General features: G+C 41.3%; 1 protein-coding gene across 1 annotated transcript; it reads right to left on the bottom strand.

Annotated features, from left to right (window-relative positions):
• Positions 1–1762: 1762 nt before the first annotated feature.
• col28a2a (collagen, type XXVIII, alpha 2a) lies at positions 1763–25703 on the bottom strand (the record flags this gene model as incomplete). Its single annotated transcript, XM_084162545.1, has 35 exons — positions 1763–2858; positions 2947–3138; positions 3321–3573; positions 3757–4118; positions 4267–4824; positions 4923–4959; positions 5056–5091; positions 5201–5281; positions 5459–5527; positions 5649–5717; positions 5905–5973; positions 6092–6160; positions 6260–6328; positions 6417–6485; positions 6669–6737; positions 7355–7426; positions 7516–7584; positions 8002–8073; positions 8182–8250; positions 8385–8453; positions 8533–8601; positions 10288–10356; positions 11759–11827; positions 12564–12632; positions 12716–12784; positions 18501–18554; positions 18847–18891; positions 19011–19055; positions 19140–19166; positions 19513–19557; positions 19774–19827; positions 20938–20997; positions 21129–21149; positions 24360–24934; positions 25538–25703. The coding sequence occupies 35 exons, from the start codon at positions 25701–25703 to the stop codon at positions 2851–2853; spliced, it is 3798 nt and encodes a 1265-aa protein (XP_084018671.1). The 3' UTR covers positions 1763–2850.
• Positions 25704–27102: the final 1399 nt, after the last annotated feature.

The following is a 27102-nucleotide window of genomic DNA, read 5'->3' as shown; positions in this document are numbered from 1 at the left end:
ATAAAATAACATGGGTTTGAATGAGAACCATAGGAATACAGTGGTTTCTATTCAAAACGATCCTGCTCCTTGGCCATTTAAGCTAAAAGACCAGCTTTAAAACGTTCAGGCTATCCTAACTTCAAATTGTCTATAACCTTTATAAACTTTAACAATATTCATTTGCAGAAATTAGCATAAAACGCAATGGATTCAATGCCAACCATAAGAACACAGTGTCACACCCTGGCTATGGGACTCTATTTGTTGAGCCAGGGTGTGTTCATTCTATGTGGTTTATTTCTATGTTGGGGGTTCTAGTTTGTTGATTTCTATGTTTTGCCTGAGTGACTCCCAATCAGAGGCAACGAGTGTCAGCTGTTGGCTGGTTGTCTCTGATTGGGAGCCATATTTAAACTGTCTGTTTTTCCCTTTGTGTTTGTGGGTTTTTGTTCCGTGTTCGGTCATTGTCACCGTGGACTTCACGAGTCGTTTCTTGTTTTGTTTATTGTGTAGATTATCACTAAAGATAATAAAGTTAACATGTTCGTTCAACACGCTGCGCATTGGTCTCTCCCTGACGATCGTGACAGAAAAACCCACCATGCAACGACCAAGCAGCGTGTCCAGGGGCAGCTCTTGGGCTGGACATGGGAGGAAGCGCCAGGAGAAGAGACGGTGGAGGCGCGCCGTAGATAGGAGCAGGCAGCCTGGACATGGGAGGAGATATTGGACGGTAAAGGGTCCTGGACTTGGGAGGAAATCCTGGCCGGGATGGATCGCCGGCCATGGAGTGAGACAGTGGAGAGGCGACGGAGAGAGGAGCAACGGCGTGATCAGGGTCGTCGTCGGACGGTCGAGAGGCAACCCCAGAAATTTTTTAGGGGGGGGCACACGGCATGGACGACGGGGCTGACGGAGGCAGAAAAGGGGCGGATCCAGAAGGCCACCAGGTTACGGATACACCGCCCTGTACGTCCTGTGCGGATGCCTCACACAGAGTGTGTGAGGGTAGGCATTCAGCCAGGACGGGTTGTGGCCGCTCTTCACTCCAGGTCTCCTATCCGTCTCCACAGCCCGGTTCGGCCTGTCCCTGCTCCACGCAGGGACAGGGGTTTGTTGGAGGGTGGTGGGCAAGGAGGGTGGAGGGTGGTGGGCAAGGCCGGAGCCAGAACCGCCACGCCGAGGAGGTATGCCCACCCAGCCCTCCCCTGTTTTGCTCTTTTTGAGGCGCGGTCGCAGTCCGCGCCTTTAGGGGGGGGTACTGTCACACCCTGGCTATGGGACTCTATTTGTTGAGCCAGGGTGTGTTCATTCTATGTGGTTTATTTCTATGTTGGGGGTTCTAGTTTGTTGATTTCTATGTTTTGCCTGAGTGACTCCCAATCAGAGGCAACGAGTGTCAGCTGTTGGCTGGTTGTCTCTGATTGGGAGCCATATTTAAACTGTCTGTTTTTCCCTTTGTGTTTGTGGGTTTTTGTTCCGTGTTCGGTCATTGTCACCGTGGACTTCACGAGTCGTTTCTTGTTTTGTTTATTGTGTAGATTATCACTAAAGATAATAAAGTTAACATGTTCGTTCAACACGCTGCGCATTGGTCTCTCCCTGACGATCGTGACACACAGTGGTCGACATTTCAAATGCTACTGCTATTTAACCATTTCAGCTAAAAATATTTGTTAAAGAATTACATTTTCAAAACTTTATAAACTATAACTGTTTAAATGTGTATAGATTAGCATTAAATAACCCACCAACAATAATAGTAACTCTTGAACCTTTCATGCTAGAGACATTTTAGTCATTTAGCAGACGCTCTTATCCAGAGCGACTTGCAGTTAGTGAGTGCATACATTTTTTCATTCTGGTCCCCGTGGGAAACGAACCCACAACCCTGGCGTTGCAAGCGCCATGCTCTACCAACTGAGCTACACGGGACACCAAACCAACTTTCACATGTTCAGGCTGTCCAATCAATCAATCAATCAATCAATCTATACTTTTTCAATCAATAAAAACCAAATCATCAAAACCAGTCCACATGTAAAAAATATGATTCATTTCAAAGTTAGCTTTTTCATCAACAGTAACGTGCGATTTCCTAAAACACTAAGGAAATAAAAATCCATAGTACAAGTTGCATACTGTCACTAAAACGGACTAATTCATATCATTAAACAAACAAGAAAAATAATTACAGCACCTATTTAATTTATTTTGCTTAAAAAAAACTGAATTCAAACATATACTACAAAAATAATGTATTCTAGAAGACTATCCCTATATTATAAGATGATATTGTGGGACAACATAATGCAGCACAATATGCTTATGGCTAAGAGGTATGAGAATTGACATTATGTGATGTTTTTCTCAGGTAAACCTGAAATGACAAAAGTTGGGCTTGAACCTCTCCCCTTTATTCAGTACAGCTTAAGGTTGAGTAACATTGAGGTATTGAATGGATTAGTTCATCCAATATTAATTTAATGAGTAAGGTATGTGATCATTTTTCAAATGTAATAAAACAGTTACCATAGCAATGTTATTTTCTTCAAATTCAGACTTCCGTAAATAAAGTCCACATAAATATGAAGATGTTGTTCAAATAACCATACATCTGAAAAGAAAGGCAACTTCATGAAATCTAGAAGTAGCATGTCCCTCCCCAATTCTCTACACCTCAAGAGAGAGAGACACAGAGAGCTGCAAAATATAGTTATTTCCAATGATAAATGCCTGTTGTAAATATACCATATTTAGATATCAGTAGTTGACTATTATTAAATACTGTTCAAATAATCCTCTGCACTTTGGTTAGTTGGTTCCATGGATGATTGTTCTGATGAGTTGATTGATCATCTGCCTGTTTTAACCAGCTGTGGAAAATACAGAGAGAGCATGTCAAAAAGAATGCCAGAAAACAGAGCACAGAGGCTTAAGATCTCTATGAGCTGTGGGACATACCTGTTCTAGATAGAACACAGGTCTTCTTACACTCATCCTCTGTCTCAAAACGGTTGGCATTTCCTTCACAGCCTCCATACCAGAACTGTGCACAGGAATTGGCCTGTTTGTCGTAATACCACCGGATGTTATACTCTCGACAGGTGCCTTGGTCCAAACTCAGGTTACAGAGGGGATCGAGCGGGATGGATTCTGACAAAACAACATCGAAGGAGAGGTATGACATACATTCAAGGAATTTGAAAACGTGTAAAGATATTTGAATGTTAACTTCCAAGACAGAAATGACCATGTTTCTTAATCTAACACAACATATTGAGAGATGACGTGACTATTGATGTAGTTGTGAACATGTTGCAGTGTTAGGTCCTAACCTTGGGGGAAAATAGAATTAGGGATTGGAATTGATACAGGCCGAAATTGGCCCTTGCTGGACGATGAAGGTGAACCTGATGTTCCTGAGGATGATGATGATGCTGATCCTGATGATGATGTTGAGACAGCTGTGTTGGAGTGGGAGCTTTCCCTTGCAGGGAGGATGGATACTGTTTTGTTAACTACAGCCACAGTACTACCTCCTCGCACGCGGTTCCTTATGTCTAAATCCTCACCCTCTTCATCATCCACCTGATTGATGACACACACACATAGATTAGTTAGACGGTAACTCAACCCTCTACTGCTAAAATTGTATTAATTGACTAGCAGAGCAATGACTATTACAAAGCAATCATTCAATTGGTCCTCTATAATGCCTAAGGAGAGTTACTTTGTATGATATAAATGTGTCCTGTAAAGGCCTACTTGGACCTGCACTGGGAGTGGTCCAGGATTGAGGGGCAGAGTAAAGTTATCTCCACGGCCTCTGATGTGACTCTGGGAACTGGTGCGTCTACTCGGATTTAGGATAGGATCCTTATTATAGGTGGTTCCATAGCCGCTGTCCACATAGCCGTTATTCCCATGTCCGTTGTTCCCATGTCCGTTGTTCCCATGTCCGTTGTTCCCATGTCTGTTGGTCCCATGTCCGTTGGTCCCATGTCCGTTGTTCCCATGTCCGTTGTTCCCATTGCCGTTGTTCCCATTCCTTCCAAAGCCATTAGCGATGCGATTCAACACAAGGGCTCCATTCTCATCCTCACAGAACTGGCTAACAAGTTTTGACTCCAGAGCTGAAAGACAGGAGAGAAATGACAACCTCAGTTAAAGTATAATATATGATATCTGTATGACAGAATAAAGGGTGAAGTTGTTTTTACTGAACAACAGCTTTGTATTAAGTAATGTGTGATACTACACACATATGACCGTGTTAGTCACCTGGTAGAGTGTTGAAATCGTCGATGAGGTACATATGTTCACTGTCAGGGTCAGAGGCGATCAGATTAAGTTCACGCAGGAACTCGGCCTGGTTTGTATATGAGGTGTTGACAATCCCCAGGGCATACATCTCAACGTTGGCAGCATGGGCCTCCCTCACAGCAATGTCCAGCTTCACAGGCTCTCGTTTGTCTGTCTGTCCATCTGTGATAACAATGGCCACCTTCCTAACCCCAGTACGGGCACTGTAGAAGGCCTCCTGGGTAGCCTTCCGGATGGCAGTGCTAGTGTAGGTGCCCTCACCCATGTAGGGCATCTTCCTGATGGCCTGCTTGACATCTTGTTTGGTCATGTAGTGCGTCAGATTGAACTCCAGGTGGACATCCAGACTGTACAGGACCAGTCCAATTCTGGTGGCGTTACGTCCAACAGTGGTACGGTCCACCAATGCTGTGACGAAGTCCTTGATGATTTCAAAGTTTTCCGGACCAACACTCTCTGAGCTGTCAATGACGAATACAAGCTCCATTGGCCTCTCCTTGCACTTGATTCCACATCCTAAAAGCAAGAGAAAGATGCTGAATAACTCCTAACATTATTTAATTTATTCTTTATGTTTTAGCTTGGATTTATTATTATCATGGTGTTAGTCTTACCACAGATTTCCTTGATCAATTTAATGATGTCTTCTCTCTGGAAGTGATAGAAGTGTGAAAGTTATATTCATATTTCATATTGTTCTCTATTACACAGAATCAATCAAGCAGTGTGTAAAGTTTGTGAACTTACTGTAAGCCCTGCTTCACCCTTTACTCCTGGCCTCCCCTGAGATATGAGAAAACATTTGAATGATTCATACATCACTACTTTGAAATTATACAAAATAACATAAAACAGCAATTTCAGTAAAACAATTAATATTTAGAAAACGCACAGACTCTCCAGGAACCCCAGGATCTCCCATGTCCCCCTTTACACCCTTATTTCCTCTCTCACCCTGCAAGCCACGGTTGCCCTGCAGTGAAGAGACAGGAGGAAGAAACAGGAGGGCTGTTGTTAGAGACAAGGTCACTGCATCCATCAGTAGAAGAGCGTAATGAGTTGAAGTTATGATTTGAAGTATGAGTTGAAGTATGAGTTGAAGTATGAGTTGAAGTATGAGTTGAAGTATGAGTTGAAGTCATCCTCTTACCTTAGCTCCTGAGAATCCTTCCCCTAAGGGTCCCCTTGGCCCTGTCACACCCTGAGACCCCTGCTCACCCTAAAATACAAAAGATGAACCATAAATCAATCAATCATTTACCCAAAGGCAATGTACTTGGAAAAGAGCTATAGCACACTAAAGGTCATAGGTCAGGAGTGGACTGTGTTATTAAACATACCTTGGGGCCCTGCAGACCTTCCCCTGGGGGCCCGTTTGGACCAGGGGGTCCTTGCCTTCCCATGTTACCCTGGAAACCAATTATGTTAGTGTTATGCGTAGGGGACGGACAGGCTACAGACTATAAATAAAGTTGATTAAATTTGACATTGCCATCACAGCTGGACTACTGGTATGTGTTAAGCTATGCCACGTATTACACTCAGAATGTGACCTATGGCTGAATAATGGACGTTTTGTTAATATTAGCTTCATACCGGTGGTCCTTGCACACCCTTTCCTTTTGGGCCTGGCAAACCTGGCAATCCTCTGAAGCCAATGTCTCCCTGGGACATACAGATTTAGAGTCACATGCAATACATAATACACATTCACATTGACATGTAGTACGTTGTAGCAGATTGACATGCATAGAAGATTTAGGGACAGATACATAACAAGTACCTTAGGTCCTGGGATGCCAACACCCTCAGGGCCCTGCTCTCCCTGTAGACCTGGAAGGCCTGGAGGACCCTAAAAAAGGAACAGGGAACAATCCAAACTTAATGAGAGACTAAGTTTGGTTTAACACCAGTAATCTGCAGTTAATTCATGTTGGTTGTAAGTACTCACCACTGGACCAGGGAAACCTTCACCTTTGGGCCCAAAAGGACCTGATGGACCTGGATTACCACGGTCACCCTGGTAAAAACATCATTCAAACGATGAGCATGTGCCTCATAGTAATAGTAATATCATATCTTTCTTTGTTGTGAATTGCAACACTTACTTTTGGCCCAGGTAGCCCATAGCCTGTCTCTCCAATAGGCCCAGAGGGACCAGGAGGGCCTAGATCACCCTGAGACAGAGAATGAGATAAGATAATCCCAATGCTGTTCATCAGCCAGGATCTGACGATGCATTGCAATGGACTGCGTGTAACAGTGTTTCTTACTGCAAGCTCACAGGCCTGCCAAATGTGTACAGTACCTGCCAAGACCTGCATAGAGAAACAGGGTGTTAATAGATGTGGATGTCTTACCTTGGGACCTGCAATGGCCCGTCCCGGTAGTCCTGGCATGCCCAGTCGGCCTGGTGTGCCAGGCTCCCCCTGAAAGAAGAATGGGCAAGAATTTCACTCGAACTCTACAGACACTCCCTTTATCCAAACACTCCCTACACTACCAACAGCCTGCACAGATGTTTGCCACTTTTGTAATCTTCTAGTGTATTTTGGTTGAACTCAAATTGTTGGGCTACTGTTACAACAATCTCGAACAAATATGCAGTTACTAGAGTGTGTGTTGAGTGTTGGTTGTAAATAACCTAAATAGACGTTCATTTAATAAATAATGGTAGTTCAAAGCAAACAATACTATCAGGTTCACTAAATCTGCCGTGCTGTGATCAGATTGTGTTTGGTCTCAGCCAGTGTTATTCTCACCATGGCACTTATCGTAAGAGTAGGGGTGTTAACCCGCTGTTCTGGCCAAATTCCCAACCTGGCCCTTTTCAATCATAGCCACCTAATCATCCCCCTGATTCCCAATTGGCATATATCACTCTTCACCTCTCCACCATGCTAGCTTATGTGTGGTGAGCATTCTGGCACAAAATAATGGGTGCTACACATTGAGTTTCCCCCTTACTATGCAAAGCGCTTTGAGCACCTACTGTAGGCGCTACATAAATGCAACCAATTATTATTATTATTATTGTTAATATTACCTTTGCCCCTGACGGTCCGGTCATGCCAGGAGGTCCATGTAATCCACGGATGCCCCTCTGACCCTGGTCTCCCTGGTAGGGGTGGAGCACGCATATTTTACATGACCCCCTCTTGGTGCTTACAGGTTAGTATGACAGAACGGTAAGGATGTGAAATGCACCTTCTCGCCCTGGGTGCCGATCCCTGCTGCTCCCTCAGGACCTCTTATGCCAGCTACACCCACCTCACCCTGGCAGTGGCGAAGGGTAGATGGGACAGACAGAAACCATTTCACATTGACATATTCCTTTTCTTTGTGGTATACTGTATCTATAGAACTATACTGGATCTATATAACTATATAAGATCTATAGAACTATGCTGTATCTTTAGAATGATACTGTATTTATAGAAATATACTGGATCTATAGAACTATACTGGATCTATAGAATTATACTGGATCTATAGAACTATACTGGATCTATAGAACTACACTGGATCTATAGAATTACACTAGATCTATATAACTATACAGGATCTATAGAACTACAGTGGATCTATAGAACTACACTGGATCAATATAACTACACTGGATCAATATAACTACACTGGATCTATAGAACTACACTGGATCTATAGAAGTGGTGTAAAGGTGAAATAACACACCTTCTGTCCTGGAGCCCCGTCCTCGCCTGGAAGACCAGGTAAGCCAGCCAGGCCAGATGCACCAGGCTCACCCTGGAAAATAAACAAATTGCTTTTTAAAATATATCACAAGTTCAACAGGCTTATTTGAGAAGGTGTTTTTTATTACTTGGAAGAGGGTGGATAAGGTATTTGTCTTACCTTTGCCCCTGGCTCACCAACGCCTCTCTCCCCTGTAGCTCCAAGCTCTCCTGGTAAACCTTGATCGCCCTAGAAATAAGAGAATGGAAAGTAGTGTGAAGAAATCCACCAGGCAAAAACAACAGGCTAGCTACAAACAACAGCAATCAGAGAATTATATGGTCTTGGCCATCAATTCATGGCTTTGCATGGTCTTTACCAACCTTAGGTCCAGGTAAGCCCTCTCCTTGAGGCCCTCTGCCGCCAGGTGGACCCCTGGGACCCTCCACTCCCTGGGGAATAAAAATCACAATCACGTGTGTGATGTGCATGCAAGTGTAGTGTCACGTTACTCTTCGCCACTCAGCTTACCTTCTCCCCCTGGATGCCCGCTCCCGTAAGTCCAACAAGTCCTGGATGACCTGGAGGCCCGAACTCACCCTGAGGTCAAACATAAAAAGGGTTGAGGGCCGGATGAAGAAATCATAAGTCCCAGGGTTTTGTTTTTTATAGGCTCCTCTCCCCCCAGCTCACTGTGATGGCCGATGCGCTCATTGTGGCAATAGCCTATCTCAAGATGATATACTGATATAAAACAGTGCTGCTGTTAGCTAAAAATTGGGAGTTGTTAATAATAATAATAATAATAATATGCCATTTAGCAGACGCTTTTATCCAAAGCGACTTACAGTCATGCGTGCATACATTTTTTTGTGTATGGGTGGTCCCGGGGATCGAACCCACTACCTTGGCGTTACAAGCGCCGAGAATTGTTTTTTCTTCTATTGGTTCTAAAGACAGAATAGTCTTCTCTTTTCAGCAGTGGGCATTTGCTTTCCAAACTGCACGTTTTCCCCACGAATGTATTTAGAAATCTGTAAAAGGCAAACCAACAGCCGCAACCAACCATAAAAATATAATCCATAGATGGCAGTTCCCATTCAAGTCAGGACTGGCATCCATCGCTAGTGTACCAATGAGTTTAACAGTCAAATTGCCAGGGTAAGAGGTTCCAAAACCCTTCTATGGATTATATGTCTATGGCCACAACGCTGTATATTTGACACGCATGCTGTATATTTGACACGCTGTATATTTGACACGCATGCTGCCCAAACTGCGGCCTTCTCAACTGTAGGCAAACTGATAACTGCCTAAATAAAGGAAACACTTGCGTAAGCAAGGTATACAAAGTATATGTTATAGTGTGGGGTGCATTTTCCTGGCATGGTTTAGGTCCACTTGTAGAATCTATGCCAAGGCGCATTGAAGCTGTTCTGGCAGCTCGTGGTGGCCCAACACCCTTTTAAGACACTTTATGTTGGTGTTTCCTTTATTTTGGCAGATACCTGTATGTGCTTGTGATAAAACCTAATCCACAGTTATTTAAATCCACAGTTATCCACAGTCTACACTCATTGAGAGCAGGCTCCTGAGTCCTCCTGTGGTTGGCAGTTGCTGTAAAAAAAAATACAAAATATATACTACATACAGTATATAATATATACAGTATATATTTCCTTTATTATTATTTATTGTAAAACATTATTATTAATATCAATATATTACTTTTTTGCTTCCTCTTGGGCCCCCCATGGGTCTGGGCCCAGGGGCTTCAGCCGTTAAACCCCTGCATTAATCCGGCCCTGTTTGAGGTCTAGGTTGTCATTTGACCCTTCATGAGTTTATTGGCCTTTATGTCTTAAAATCAAGATAATTGGTACTAATAGAATCACCAGGCTGAATATCTGCATGAGTGCCTTCTTTAAATGTGATATACAGCATATACAATATCTTGTTCTTGACTACAGAGAGATAAAATCCCTAACCACCAATAAATGTGGTTTAATTTGAGTGCTAGACACTGGTTATGCCAGTAGTTGTATGTAACAATTTGGCATGGTTGTTTATTGAATCCTACAACATGCAAAAAGAATCCTACCTTCAACTTTCCCACAGTAACTACAGCTATAACCCTCCCCCCGCCCTTTCTTTCTCAATGGAGCGCTTCAAGGAGGCCCAGAGGGAGGATCCAAGGCTTCTTTATGAACTTCATTAGGTCTTTTGTTGGGTAGACATGGCATGTTTGTGTGAATGGCATTGATTAATGATGTATTTACAGCCCACCTTTTCTCCTTTGATTCCTGCACCCGTCTGTCCTCTTGGCCCCCTCGGTCCGGCCAGCCCCCGGTCTCCCTGTCGAACAAAGACAAGTCATCACCCCTCTCTCCCGTCACACATCCAGCTCCCACTGGTTCACACATTCACAGCACTATCCTCATTGTGCTCAGTCAATAGTGTAGTAGGGACCGGGAGGGTTAAGTTAGCACCTGTCTCTGTCTTGCGAGTAGTATGACATGGTCCTATATGACTGAAGTTATGTTATTACCAAATCTGTTAACGTTATCCTTCTGAGGAGTGTTGCTTACCCTTCTCAAACTAGGCAGAGGAAGAGGGCGATGAATTAAGGCATGTTTATTGCCTCAGCAACAGTTGAAAATAATTAAATGCAGACACACAGACAGGAACATATTAATTGTTGGGGGGGTTGACCTGTCCTTTAGAACTGCCATGACCCCTTTTGGGAAGGGGGGCTTTCCCATAAGAGCCAATGACAGATGTTTGGTTGCCTCAGGACATTTTCTGTGTTACACTCATTTTCCAGGATCTGCCTACTACTGCCAAATGTAAGTGCATCAACCACAGCTCAAACTCTCGACAGTGCCATTATTTAATATGCTCTCAGGTTCCGACTTGAACTAGGAAAAACAGACTGAAGGAAGTATTCCATTGCTAAATACTTTGTTCATGAGGATAGTTTATATGTTTACTCATCCAATATAAGCACTGTGTTCATGTTCATGTCTCTACGTGTTATGATGATAATATAACTAAAATAAAACCCAAGATTAACTCCAAGTGCTGTCATAAAAAATGATAGCTATGTTTTCATAATGTATTCCACTTTGTGATTGCTTGCCACTCTTAAATCCCATGGAAATCCAGGCCCTCTCCATGTGTATGTGATGTTTGAACAGTCCACATATAAAATATTATATGTCACTCTACAAGTTGCAACATGGAGAAATGACATTGTTTTGTGCACATCAACATGAATGGTAACACTTGGCTGAGAACTAGCTGTGAGTAGACTACTTTGGAGAAGAGCAGGGCCTGGCTTTGACAGATGCAGCCAATGTGTTGATTACACATTTCTTCCCTCTAAAATCCAGCGAATGAGAGTTGTGCTTTCATGCTCATGTAAGTCCTTATCAGTTTCTGAGGTCAATTATGGCCAAACAGATGGCCATCTTCTACAGCCCAGGCGCTGGTAGAATCAAGAGGTTAAGAAGCCATCTGATTTAAGGAAGGTTTAGGTCTGTTTCTGCTATTGGTGTAATAAAACGAAGGTCTTTTGGGTGGACATTTTGCTTCCAGCATTGTAGCTAACGGTAACCCCAGAAATGATGCTGTGGACTAACACAAATCTCACTAGATAGAATGGAGTATAAAAATAAAGAGGAACGCATTCTCGCTGTAGCCAGATAATTTCTCTATTGTATTTTTCGTTTTAGTCATGACAAACTCGTAATCATACCTTTGGCCCAGGGAGCCCCTCGCCGTGGGGTCCTTTCTCCCCTTGAAAACCTTGTGGCCCTTGAGGCCCCTGTAAAATAAACCAGCATTATCCTTTTACCAACATTGGGTCAGAAGACACTGCATTTGTAGTTGTCATCCCAACTCACGTTTCCTACTGTGATATACACTGAGTATACAAAATATTAAGGACACCTGCTCTTTCCATGACTGACCAGGTGAAAGCTATGATCCCTTAATGATGTCAGCTGTTCAATCCACTTCAATCAGTGTAGATGAAGGGGAGGGGACAGGCTAAAGAAGGATTTTTAAGCCTTGAGACAATTGAGACATGGATTGTGTACAGTATGTGTGCCATTCAGGGGGGAATGGGCAAGACAAAAGATTGAAGTGCCTTTGAATGAGGTATGATTGTAGGTGGCAGGCGCACCGGTTTGTATCAAGAACTGCAACGCTGCTGGGTTTTTCATGCTCAACAGTTTCCGTGTGTATCAAGAATGGTCCACCACCCAAAGGACATCCAGCCAACTTGACACAACTGTGGGAAGCATTGGAGTCAACATTGGCCAGCATCACTGTGGAACGCTTTCAACACCTTGTAGAGTCCATGCCCTGACAAATTGAGTCTGTTCTGAGGGCAAAAGGGGTGCTACTCAATATTAGGAAGGTGTTCTTAATGTTTTGTAAACTCAGTGTACAGTATCACTCACAAAGTTTTAAAAAGTCTATCAGGTTGTCAATGAAACCAAACTACGTAATGTAGTAAGCTACAGTAAAATGCTAGTCGGGAGTTTCAGTCCACTCACTGGTTGGCCTTGTTCACCCAACCCTGGTGGACCAGGGGGGCCGGGTTTTCCCTGGAATCCCAGATCACCCTGCAAACAAGACATGGTGAGATGGAACAGGTAACATAAAACAATTAATTAGTTAGACAAAAGCAATAACAGAATAAACTTACCTTTGGTCCAGGAAGTCCAATACCATTTTCTCCCTGAATTCCAGCCGGGCCAGCTGGACCCCGGTCACCCTGTGATGACAAACACAAGAGACACAGATTAAAGTTAGCAGCAAACAAAGATAGCAGCATAATACAGATCCAATATCAAGAACAAGGGAGTGGCTTACAGCTAAAGGGCGGTCCAAAGCTTTAATTCAGTCTAGGCAGATCAGAGAACCTTTTACATCCAGTAGTTTTAGATTTAGATTCAGATTAATGTTAACTGATATCACATAGAAACATTGTCCTTTTATTTATCTTACTTAGAGATATATTGATATGATACCAATTATATTCTTCCTAAATATAAACTTATAAACAAAGCCTAGTATTGCTCAGAAAATACTTGCACAGAGGCTTTTTGAAGTTGATGGAGAAAAATACCCTCTCATATCAGAACTGCTGATCTCAAAGGTATGTAATTACTCAAACAGATGTTTTAAATCAAGCAGACCCACTGGGCACACACTGGTTGAATCAACGTTGTTTCAACGTAATTTGTCAACGTATTACGATGTGGAATCAACGTGGAAAATACATAGGATTTGAAAATAGTCATCAACCAGTACTGTTTTCATCTAATTTCAACCAGTGTTGTAAACATTGGAATTAGGGTATAACTTCTACTTAAATACATTGATTTACCATGACTAACAGGTTGTTACATCAATCTAATTTCAACATAATCATCAGAACTATGTATAGGTTGAAATTGAGTTGAAAATTCCACATAGAAATGTACAAAATATTTTTCTTCCTAAATTATATTACATTTCATATTTGATTAGATATATTTTATTTGACCTTGTTTCAATATTGAAAATGGCATGTTTGAATCAACGTCATTGTGTCAACTTCATGCTATCAATCTAAATAAAGAGGTATATTGTAATAAAATGTGAACGATTCCTGCCTGAACAACATTGACTGGGTAATGCACTTCAGTGAGAACGAGTCTACCATCCAGATTAAAGGAAAATAACTAGTCAGTTGTACAACTGAATGCATTCTTCTGAAATGTGTCTTCTGCATTTAACCCAACCCCTCTGAATCAGAAAGGTGCAGGGGGCTGCCTTCATCGACATCATCGGCGCCCAGGGAACAGTGGCCTTGCTCAGGGGCAGAACAACCTATTTTTACCTTGTCAGCTCGGGGATTCGATCCAGTAACCTTTCGGTTACTGGCCCAACACTCCTACCCACCAGGCTACCTCTATGTAACCTGCTTAGCTTTGGAAACAAGCTTTTTGATTCAGTTGAGCTATCATGTCAACACATTTAGACATTGATCAGCTTCCATACTCATTTGCATAGACTACCTAAATAACATTGAATAGTTGAAAGTAACTTCTTTAGCTTTTCTTCTACAAGCTGTATGTGAAAGTAAATTTGTTGGGTTTATATACAGTATGCTACATTGAAATCTGATTTGCCCAAAGGATAATTTCAACACGAAGCTAGGTATACTATCATTCATCCATGGTTGATTGGATTTTTAGAAGTTTATGAATAACATATATAAAATACAATATAGAAGGTAAACTTTTATTAATATCATGAATTTTGCATTCTTTTTATAGGGATAATGGTAACTACTTCTAATGATTGTTCTCACTGAAGTGCATTACCCATCATATACCAGTATGAGTCACTGTTCAGGCAGAAATGTTTGGACTTTGGCTTCCCATTTTATTTCAATATACCTCTTTATTTAGGTTGATATCATGACGTTGAAACAATTACATTGATTCAAACAAACCATTTTACTATCAACATTGAAACAAGGTCAAATAAAATATGTCTAATCAAATCTAAAATTCAACATAATTTAAATTACCCAATATACAGTATATTGAATATAGGATTAAAAATATTTTTACGTTTCTATGTGGAATATTCAATGCAATTTCAATTTATACAAAGTTCTGATGATTATGTTGAAATTAGATTGAGTGCCTTAAGAAAGTATTCATACCCCTTAACTTATTCCACATTTGGTTGTGTTACAGCCTGAATTAAAAATGGATTCAATATTTTTTTCTCTCACCCATCTACACACAATACCCCACAATGACAAAGTGAAAACATGTTTTTAGAAATGTTTGCAAATGTATTGAAAATGAAATACAAAAACATGTAATTTACATAAGTATTCACACCCCGAGTCAAGGTGCAGAAGCACCTTTGGCAGCGATTACAGCTGTGAGTCTCTAAGAGTTTCCACATCTGGATTGTGCAACATTTGCCCATTATTCTTTTCAAAATTCTTCAAGCTCTGTCAAATGAGTTGTTGATCATTGCTAGACAGCCATTTTCAGGTCTTGCCATTGATTTTCAAGTAGATTTAAGTAAAAACTGTAACCTGGCCACTCTGGAACACTCTCTTGGTAAGTAACTCCAGTGTATATTTGGCCTTGTGTTTTAGGTTATTGTCCTGCTGAAAGGTGAATTCATCTCCAAGTATCTGGTGGAAAGCAGACTGAACCAGTTTTTCCTCTATGATTTAGCCTGTGTTTAGCTCCATTCAGTTTATTTTTTATCCTGAAAAACTCCCCAGTCCTCAACAATTACAAGCATACCCATAACATGATGCAGCCACTACTATGCTTGAAAATATGGAGAGTGGTACTGTATTGGATTTGTCCTAAACATAACACTTTGTATTCAGGACAAAAAGTTAATTGCTTGGCCAAATTCTTTGTAGTATTACTTTAGTGCCTTGTTGCAATCAGGATGAATGTTTTGGAATATTATTATTCTGTACAGACTTCCTTCTTTTAACTCTGTCAATTAGGTTAGTATTGTGGAGTAACTACAATGTTGTTGATCCATCCTCAGTTTTCTCCTATCACAGCCATTAAACTCTGTAAATGTTTTAAAGTCACCATTGGCCTCATGGTGAAATCCCTGAGCGGTTTCCTTCCTCTCCGCCAACTGAGTTAGGAAGGACACTTGTGTCTTTGTAGTGACTGGGTGTATTGATACACCATCCAAAGTGTAATTAATAACTTCACCATGCTCAATGGATATTCAATGCCCTTCTTTGCGAGGCAATGGAAAACCTTCCTGGTCTTTGACGTTGAATTTGTGCTTGAAATTCACTGCTCGACTGAGGGACCTTACAGATAATTGTATGTGTGGGGTACAGAGATGGGGTAGTCATTCAAAAATAATGTTAAACACCATTATTGCACACAGAGCGAGTCCATGCAACTTATTCTATGACTTGTTAAGCACATTTTTATTCCTGAAGTTATATAGGCTTTCCATAACAAGGGGGTTGAATACTTATTGACTCAAGAGATTTCAGCTTTATATTTTTTATATTTCATTTGTAAACATTTCTAAAACTTAATTCCACTTTGAAATTATGGGGTATTGTGTGTATATCATTGACACATCTCAATTTAATCCCTTTTAAATTCAGGTTGTAACACAACAAAATGTGAAAAAAGTCAAGGGGTGTGAATACTTTCTGAAGACACTAACCACTTCTCTTTCAGGCTGGAGAGTACAGCACTGCTAATGGCAGAAGAGTTTAATGCCCAGCAGGCCCTAGCTGTGGCAGAGACACTAGAGGAGATTCAGTGTAGAAACCTGAATCTGATCCAAAAGTAAGTTCATTCTCTGTTGCAGCCATGTCTGAACGTTGCATGTAGACAATAGAACTAAGGCAAGTTGCCTTTCAGTCAGTCAACTTATTTTTACCCATCTACCAATAGGTGCCCTTCTTTGCAAGGCATTGGAAAACCTGGTCTTTGTGGTTGAATCTGTGTTTGAAATTCACTGCTCGACAGAGGGACCTTACAGATAATTTTACAGTATGTGTGGGGTACAGAGATGAGGTAGTCATTCAAAAATCATGTTAAACACTATTATTGCACACAACTTATTATGTGACTTGTTAAGCACATGTCTACTCTTGAACTTATTTAGGCTTGCCATAACAAAGGGGTTGAATACTTATTGACTCAAGACATGTCAGCTTTTCATTTGACATTATGGGATATTGTGTGTAGGCCAGTGACAAAACAAATCTCAATTTAATCCATTTTAAATTCAGGCTGTAACACATCAACATTTTGAAAAAGTCAACGGGTGTGAATACTTTCTGAAGACACTGTAACAACCTGTTAAGTCAATGTATTTAAGTTGAAGTTTTACCCTAATTTCAATGTTAACAAAGCTGGTTGAAATAAGATGAAAACAGTACTGGTTGATAACTTTTTCAAATCCAATGTATTTTCCATGTTGATTCCATGTCACAATACGCTGACAAATGATGTTGAAACAACGTTGATTCAACCAGTGTATACCCAGTGGGGAGCTATTGTCTGAACTGTACTGTACATGGAAAAGTGGGAAAACTATTTTGCCCCTACAAATTAAAACAAGTCAGGCACATCCTATAGCCAGACATCCAGTCTCAAAACAATTAAGAGCTATTTTAATGGAGGCAATGGTTCGCTGCAGAGTTTGCAGGAATCATGACATTTACTCACGATTTAGGAGAGATTTCATCCTAAACAAGAAACAACAAAGAAGTGGAGCCTGTCAAGAAGAAAGCTGAGATAACCACTTAAAAAGTTTTCCCAAAGCAAGGCAGATCTCTCACACGTTTCATTCCATACTTCCATACCAACGTAACCATCCCATTTGACCTCATTTAAATGACAACACCTTACATTCCTTTCTTAAAACATATTCCTAATAACAGGGTAGACTATAAACAAGACTAATAACAGGGTAGACTATAAACAAGACTAATAACAGGGTAGACTATAAACAAGACTAATAACAGGGTAGACTATAAACAAGACTAATAACAGGGTAGACTATAAACATTGCTCTTTCCACAATAATCCATTCACTTTTGAAACATATTATTTGATGGTAGGGCTGATTCAATTAGTAAGAGATAAGTCACAAGAAAATTATGTGACCCATTCTCTCAGCTGCTAACATACTCATATTATGGGAGCAACATCTATCTTTGACATTCTAAGTGTTTACCCTATTTTAGCTCTTTCCAACGGACAGCTTAGTTTAGTTTAATAATTCAACCATTTTTAAAAACAAGCACACATAAAACTTGAAAAAGCCATACATGCACATGAGTAAAATCATCGAGGATAACACACAATAAAGTCTGGGACTTATTTCCATTGTGGTCCTCTTGAGACAAGATGGCTAGGCAAGATCCAAGACGGTTGAATACAGTATGACAACGAGATAAGAAAACAAATAACAGAGAAGAAGAACATCTATCTCATCATTGCAGTTACATCATAGGGGTCATTCATATGGGCACAGAAGACATCAAACTGTTTTTTACTTTATTTTTAAAGCTGCCCAGAGAGGACGGAGAGAGAACATTTGACTTTTCATAGCTGTTAGTCAGTGGCTTGACAATCCCTTATAGAGGACTGGCAAGGAGGTTGACAGTGCTTTAGGCAGTTCCTAGTGTACTGTATATTTAGAAACAGAACTCCTGCCATTAACTGAACCTGCGTGTGAATGTGAAAACTAGCATTAATCCCCACACTGCTGAATTAATGAAGGGGAAGGTACTGACACCGGGCCAATATCTTCCACAGGTGCCTATTAAGGGAGAGAGACACGCCCCTCAACTCCCAGGTAGTAGAGCAGGTGGCAGGAATCTCTCTTTTACAGTTCTATTAAAAGGAAGTGTACAGGTGACAGCAGATGTGTGTGATGAGGTAAGTATGAGGTGTCTTCTTACTAACCTTCTTTCCATGAGGGCCCTCGGGTCCAATGTCACCCTGTGGTCCGGGTAAACCCTGAGGAGGAACAAAGAACACTCCTTAACAAAGGTACCTGTCTGCTGCTGTGCTGGAGGACACAATTCACATCTGGATATAAAGTGAAGGCTACCCAGATACGGATGCTAAATTACTGGGAAGAGATTACACACATTATCAACTACATTGTGTGTGTGTGTGTGTGTATGTGTGGGAGGGGAATGGAGCATGGAGTGAGTATATATGTGTTTATACAGGAGTTTCACAAAGGTATAACACTTTGATCTGAATATGGGCATTTTCTAGGTACATGTCGCTGTAGTTTACCCACCTGGAGACCTCTGACTCCTCTGGCGCCCATTGGACCCTCAGGACCCTGGGAGTGGACATTCAATGAAACAGTAAATAAAGGTACTGTATAAATCAACCTGTAGTATGACCAATAGAACTAAAGCATGACACAGAGAGCAGATAAGGCGGATTATTCATACATACCCTGTCTCCTTTAATTCCTGGAGTGCCACACTCGCCTCTCTCACCCTGTGTAATGGAAAGCAATATGTCATATGAATGTACTGTAGTTTCAAAATAACATAAATATTAATGGCAACTTGAAAGACAAACCCTCTCTCCTTTGTAACCAGGTTTTCCCTGCAAATAAACACAGTATAATAGGTTAGATTGTGAGCAACAGCTGTACGTACATTGATAAATGCTTAATCAATATACAGATGTAGGATATTGCTGCAGCAACAGGAAATGTGAATTATTATGTGGATTATTATAAATTGATAAGTTAAGTTGATACATTTTTCGTAAGGGAAAATCAAGTATGAAATTTCAAAGTGGAAATGACAAACTTCAGAAGCCTTTTTAAACTTCAGATACACTACACATTTTACATTTCCTGCATTGCAGGAAAGTTCTCATCCTACATCTGTATTCATAGATGTCTGGATATCCGCAAAAGTACTAAATGTTTAAGTGTATCACTCACCTCTCTGCCGTCCCGACCTGGAAGTCCACTTAGTCCTCCCTCTCCCTAAAAAGAAAGGAGAACATGGCAGTATATTATTTACACAGTACACACTGGAGCTATTTAATTTAGATTACTCATAGTATTAGGAATATACAGTATGTCTATACAAAAAAAAGTACATGGACATTTGCTGTATCTTGCATTTTAGAGAGACATCAGGAACACAACAGGTATGTAAATCAATTAAATTATTTTAAAGAATCATAACAAATCAAAGACCTTCGATCCTTTAAGACCAGGGACTCCATCTTCTCCTGGGCGACCCTTCTTCCCCTGTGGAATGAAGGAACAATACAAGATTCATTTAACTCACTTTAAAACAAAACATGTCTGACGAAAGGCCACTATCCTTTGCAAATTATCTGCAGCAAGTCAGTGGGAGATAAGCCATCACTGGCTATAGAAGGGCAAAGTGAAAGAGAAGCATAGTTTCCCTGAGGGAGTCGGTATTGTTTGCTTAGTGCGGGTGGTAAAAGGACCTGTGGTCACAAGTGGGGTGGCTTTTTGTGTCTGTGTCTGTGTATTGGGGTGTATCATGGTAGAAGTCAAGGATGGACATGTTGTTGCTTGGCCAAAAGGTGAGGGGTCAGGTTGCCATGCGGCACATGGACAGCGTGTGGCGGTTGCCATCCGCAGCTAATCGCGGGTTAAACTAATGAGAGCAATTATGAGACCCTTTAAGTCTCAGTGTAAGAATGTAAGGACTCTCTCTGTAGAGAAAGCACCTGGGTAATGATCATGCAGCTGTCTGTCAGCACAAGACTAACTGTCAGACGCTGAGGACCCTGACAATAACATGGCTGTCATCCATCCAGAGGGGGGCCTCTAGTCTGTTCTGATGATGTAGAAGAACCTAATCTAACACTTTAAGCCCCCTTCAACATTCTCCATCTCTGACTAGCTGACAATGAAGGTAGTAAGTGCTTTTTCTGATGGCAAAGGTCCTGTTTTATTGGGGGTAAAGGTATTCATAGGATGCCCATGGTTTCCACGGGGGACATCTTATGTGGGAAGGGAAATGTGCAATAACTTGCCGGGACAGGCAAGGAAAATTAGCAACTGAGGCTTATAGGAAATTAATTGAGAAAAACAACCCAAAACCTGTCTTGTCCTGTATCATTCAGAGTATTTTCAGAATTCTGGTAATGAAGATGTAAGAAAGACAGTTTTCTCTGACCACAGGGTGTGCTTAGAAAAAAGCAAGCAATTATTGTAAGTATCCAAAACCAAGCAATTACCCACAATATCAGAACCATGTAAGAATCCTCTTTAGAACTTTTAATTGAATTCAGGCCTTCAGGAATAAATCACCTTCTTAAATTTAAAAGGAAAAGTGTTCTGTGATTGGAGTGTGTTTGGAAAGGAAAGACTGAAAGTACTTACGGCTAAACCACTGAGTCCTCTCTCGCCCTTCTCACAGGCACATAGTTTTGACAGGGGACACTTCAAAAAGGCAAGGCATGGTTTCAGAATCAACATGTAACTGTATATGACCATGCAGTGTCCCTGAACTTGATTATGTATTTGTTGAATGAGGATAGCATTTCAACGCATCAAAATGTAATAGTACCTACCCCTTCATCAGCCAGGTCAGTCTGTGTAGAGAGAGATAAAACAGTTAGAGACAATCATATACCATCCAAAACATACCAAAACCATGTACATTTACAACTAGATTACAGGACTAGTAAACTCTAGCATAATGTATCATATTTCTGCCTCCCCTCTTCACACACCGGTCCCATGTTTCACTATACTGAACAAAAATATGAACGCAACATGTAAAGTGTTTCATGTGCTGAAATAAAAGATCCCAGAAATGTTCCATACGCACAAAAAGCTTATTTCTCTAAAATGTTGTGCACACATTGTTTACATCCCAGTTAGTGAGCATTTCTCCTTTGCCAAGATAATCCATCCACCTGACAGGTGTAGCATTTCAAGAAGCTGATTAAACAGCATGATAAAAGGCCACTCTAAAATGTGCAGTTTTGTCACACAACACAATACCACAGATGTCTCAAGTTTTGAGGGAGCATGCAATTGGCATGCTGACTACAGGAATGTCCACCAGAGCTGTTGCCAGAGAATTGAATGTTCATTTCTCTACCATAAGCCGGCTCCAACGTCATTTTAGAGAGTTTGGCAGTACGTCCAACCGGCCTTTCAACCCCAGACCACGTGTAACCACCCCAGCCAAGGACCTCCACATCCGGTTTTCTTCACCTGTGGGATCGTCTGAGACCAGCCACCCGGACAGCTGATGAAACTGTGCGTTTGCACAACCGAATAATTTCTGAACAAACTGTCAGAAACCGTCTCAGGGAAGCTCATCTGTGTGCTCGCCGTCCTCACCAGGGTTTTGACCTGACTGCAGTTCAGCGTCATAACCGATTTCAGAGGGGAAATGCTCACCTTCGATGGCCACTGGCAGGCTGGAGAAGTGTGCTCTTCATGGATGAATCCCGGTTTCAACTGTACCGGGCAGATGGCAGACGTTGTGTGGGTGAGAGGTTTGCTGATGTCAACGTTGTGAACAGAGTTCCCCATGGTGGCGGTGGGGTTATGGTATGGGCAGGTATAAACTACGGACAACGAACACAACTGCCTTTTAGCGATGGCAATTTGAATGCACAGAGATACTGTGACGAGATCCTGAGGCCCATTGTCGTGCCATTCATCCGCCGCCATCACCTTATGTTTCAGCATGATAATGCACGGCCCCATGTCGCAAGGATCTGTACATAATTCCTGGAAGCTGAACATTTCCCAGTTCTTCCATGGCCTGCATACTCAACAGACATGTCACCCATTGAGCATGTTTGGGATGCTCTGGATCAATGTGTACGACAGCGTGTTCCAGTTCCCGCCAATATCCAGCAACTTCGCACAGACATTGAAGTGGAGTGAGACAACATTCACAATCAATAGTCTGATCAACTCTATGCAAAGGAGATGTGTCGTGCTGCATGAGGCAAATGGTGGTCACACCAGGTACTGACTGGTTTTCTGATCCACGTCCCTACTTTTCTTTTAAGGTATCTGTGACCAACAGATGCATATCTGTATTCCCAGTCATGTGAAATCCATAGATTAGGGCATATTGAATGTATTTCAATTGACTGATTAACTTATATGAACTGTAACTCAGTAAAAGCTTTGAAATTGTTGCATGTTGCGTTTATATTTTTGTTCAGTGTTATAGAGGCTGGAGGGGGACCTGTATCAGTGATTTTGACCAGATAGACAGAACATCTGCAGAGATATAACTCCCCATTTACTCGCCTAAGATTGTACTTTTCTATACCATGTATTGTATGACTGCGTACAAAACCAAAGTTACCTTATTTTTTTGCATATGAACTTCTGCCAATGGTATAAAAGGTCTGCCAATGGTATAAATACTTGATAGAACTGCAATACAGAACTCCGATACACTCTGAATCTACATAGAGAGCTGTATTGATGTGTATTCTCCGAAAAGTAGTTATTCTAGGGCAAATCTAAAAAAGTATTTATTTGAATCTTGGATTCTCTGGAGATATAATATTAAGTTAGACATATCCTCAGAGGACGGAGAGGGACCTGTATCAGTGATTTTGACCAGATAGACAGATCACCTGCAGAAATTAAGGACCTCATGTACTTGCCTATGGTCATAACTGGATATAACTATGTATGACCATGTACAAAATCTAAATTACCTTACATATATGCTTAGTTGCAGTCAAAACAGCTCATAAAAGTCGGTCAGCGGTATGCATACTTGGTAGAACTGTAATACAGAACCAGCTACCCTCTGAATGTATAAATAGTGCTGTATTGGTGTGTATTCTTCTAAAACAAATATTCTACGGGAAATGTTATATAAATAGAATTCCTATAATATCCTCTACTATTCTATATGTGCAACTTGTTATGGTATTTGGGGCTCCCAAGTGACGCAGCGGTCTAAAGCACTGCATCTCAGTGCTTGAGGTGTCACTACAGACACCCTGGTTTGATTCCACAACCGGCCGTGATTGGCACACACAATTGGCCCAGCGTCATCCGGGTTTGGCAGGTGTAGGCCGTCATTGTAAATAAGAATTTGTTCTAAACTGACTTGCCTAGTTAAATAAAAAATATATATAAATGTGGTTGCTGTAAAATTTGGTTTGAAGTGACTGAGGATTTGGGCATGCTGTCCTTGGCAATACCACTCCCATTGTTTCACTAGCAGCGATGCTAATGCTGGCTGTGGGGTAAGTAAATAAAGAAAACTAAGCCACATTTTTTGGTCATTGTCTCTCAGGATCAATGGATGAATCACTTTATGTCAATATAATTAAGTATATTTCAAATTTTGGCAGTCGTTTTTACCACACAAATATGACAATAATTCTAAAAACGAAATGATACTACAATCAAATGATGGTAAATCTGTTTTTTTTTGTACTTATGTGGATTGTACTTTGGAAAAAAGCTGCACATTATTTAAGGGAAACATTTATCAGATAACATTTATCAGATAACATTATTTACATGTCTAATGATATTTTAATAAGAATTAAGTAGATTTTTTGCTATGATTGTTGCTTTTTCCAATAGTTTCTCCTTGGGATCAAAATGAACTAAGTTGATAATCCATGTATGTAAAACATGGTAGTTGGTAGTATGATGGTTAAAAATCCCTCCTGAGATGAGTTTGGTTGCAACGTGTAATTCAACTCTGATTACATGTAAATCACAACTGTGTCATTGTGTCATCATCACTACCCAACATTGTGTTTCTTGAGAAGCAATGCAAGTCAGATCATACTCACAATTTCTTTGAGGACTTTCTCCACAATGTCAATATCCTGCAGGTTGTGGAGGTATCGGGAGGCAGGAGAGCTGGCCAACAAACGCAGCTGGGCCACGTTGGTTGACTCGTTGGCTGCACGGGTGATGCCCACCGTGAAGAACTTCACCCCTTGGTTCTTGGCATCGGCGGCAGCTGAGAAGATGTCTGGGTTCCTGGGGTGGGAGATGCTGTCAGTGAGCAGCATGGCCACCTTGATGCTGTCTGGGCTGGACTCCTCCAGGTACATCTTGGTCATGTTGGTGATGGCGTAGGTGGTGTAGGTACCGTGGCCGATGTAGACAATGGGGGTGATGTGGGACTTGAAGTTGTCACTGCCCCTCCACTGCTTGAAGGTCTGCTCGATGATGACGTGACTGCTGTACTGCAGCAGGGCCGCCTTCCAGCTCAGACTGCGTCCCGTCTGCAGACGGGCGGCCTGGAGCCTGTCCACCACATCCATGGTAAAGCGCTTCTCCTGCTCATGGTTCTCCTTGGCACTCTCAGAGCTGTCCAGCAGGAAAGTAAGCTCCAGACCACAGTCCTCATCTAAAATGGCTGTGTTCATGTGAAGACGAGTCAGAGACAAACAATTGCACCAAGAGGCTATTCTATTGAAAAATGTAATTGTGGGTTATGAATGTGCTTTGTGTAGGCGCCCTTCAAATAAAGATTCCTGTGTTTTCTATCTTCACTCATTTTTAGATGACTATGGAGTGCAATCATTCAACGTTATGACAGTCAAGTCAAAACACCAAAAACCCTATCTGAACTGAACTCTTTGTCTTTATATTACATCTCTCACACGGATAGAAAGACCAAGCTAAATCACGTTAATATGACATAGACCAAAAATGGTGTAGGATATCAACACCTTGGGAACATTGCAGGTACAGTAGTATATCACAGGACATCCGCTCATAGGATAGATATCTATCTGCTTTCTTTACCTGTGTTAACCAAATGTATCAACTTTAACATGTGATTTTATAATGAATGCTCAACCTCTTGTTTAGCTGGAATTTGATTTTGATTGGATTGATGAATTATGGTCACAGAAATTAGGCATAATAAGACATCTGCGATCACACTGTTTGAAATGGCAACTGTTTGCAATGAGCAACTATACTCTAAAAATTATGTGTGTTTTTTTTCTCATACCTTGTCCATTATGTTTTTGCACGTTAGTTGCAATGGCTGCAGCTTGCAGCTGGGCCCCCCTGCCCCTGGGTCTCTTGTTCACTGTTCTCTCCTCATAGTAGTCCTGAGCCAAGACACCCAACAGCCCTGCTACCAACAGGAGCCAGGTCACAGTAGGGAACAGCATTGTCCCTCCAGCAGAAAGAGACAACCAAGGATAAAGTTTGGAGCATTTTTGCATCTACATGATTTATCTACCAAATTACTTCATGTTCAATGATGACAACACGATTGCTCAACATGGAGTATTTGAAAATGGATATTTGTGCACAAGATTAGTGCACAAGTCATCAGATTCATCTAAAATAAAGTAGCACTAGTTTTTAATCTGAAATGTTATGATTTGTTAACACCCCCATTCATTTTTTAAAATCACACACCCTCCCTCTATTTCATTTTTAAGAATGCATATAGGCAGATTGTCTTTTTACTGAGCAAAACTCCATTGTAGACTCACAATCCAAAGCCTTTTTTGCGTGCTACAGATCCAGGTGAGGTAGCCTTGTGCAATGTCCAAAATGCTGGTTTTGTGCAGGTAGTTAGAGAAGAACAGCAGTGATGGAAGGTTCCAGTTAGCTTCCTGAGTGTGTAGCAGCAGTGATAGACAACCTGAAAACCAGTGTGTCTGTGAGCCCCTGAGCCTCTCCCTCATCCTTTATAAGAGAGGAGGGATGAATGGGGTTGGGTTTCACCACTGTAGAGATTATAAAGATGCCTCCAAGCATCTCATATCTTTTGATCCGGTTGCATTACTTTAATGAGTGGTGTATACTGTATGGGTAACTAATCTGCATAAACCTATGTTCTATTGTTCACCATGACAAAACTGAAAAATGTATTTCTTTAAACCCCCGAAATGTAACTCCATCCCGCCCATCTGTATTTTACTAAATACAAATAATATAATAACAATATGCCATTTAACAGACGCTTTTATCCAAAGCGACTTACAGTCATGCGTGCATAAATCTTTGTGTATGGGTGGTCCCGGGGATCGAACCCACTACCTTGGTGTTACAAGCGCCGTGCTCTACCAGTTGAGCTACAGAGGACCACGCTAAGGGATAAGGGAGAAAGTGTTGTTTTCTTAAGGACCAATAAACTTTCCCTCTTACACACCAAAGGATCCTACAGTGGTTGTCATGCGATCAGAGTTTAGCTCATCTGGTCTTCCTCATTGTGTGTGGATAATGCCTTTGTCTTATGGTAATCAATGGGTTAATGAACCTGCCTCAAACAGTCTTACATTTGTCAGCAAGAGGTTTACAAGTTGTTTTCATAGATGGCAGAGCGTATCATAGTCCACTGAGACTGTGAGGAGTTACAGAAATGCCTGTTTGTCTTTTTTTCTTTAAAAATCCTCAAGCTTCCAAACTGAGATGTCTTCTTTTTTCATTTGAGTGCAGCTAAGCTTTGTGTAATGAGCCGTAGGGAACTAGGGATATGTGAACAATGGTTAATAGCATAGTCAGACTGTAGTTAACTCAGACTGTAGTGAACTGGGGGTGGGGTATAGGGATAAATCC

This window comes from Coregonus lavaretus (genome assembly GCF_964263955.1).
Source record: "Coregonus lavaretus genome assembly, chromosome: 5".
In the NCBI taxonomy this organism is placed as follows: Eukaryota; Metazoa; Chordata; class Actinopteri; order Salmoniformes; family Salmonidae; genus Coregonus; species Coregonus lavaretus.
This window is presented reverse-complemented; position numbering and strand designations above follow the sequence as displayed.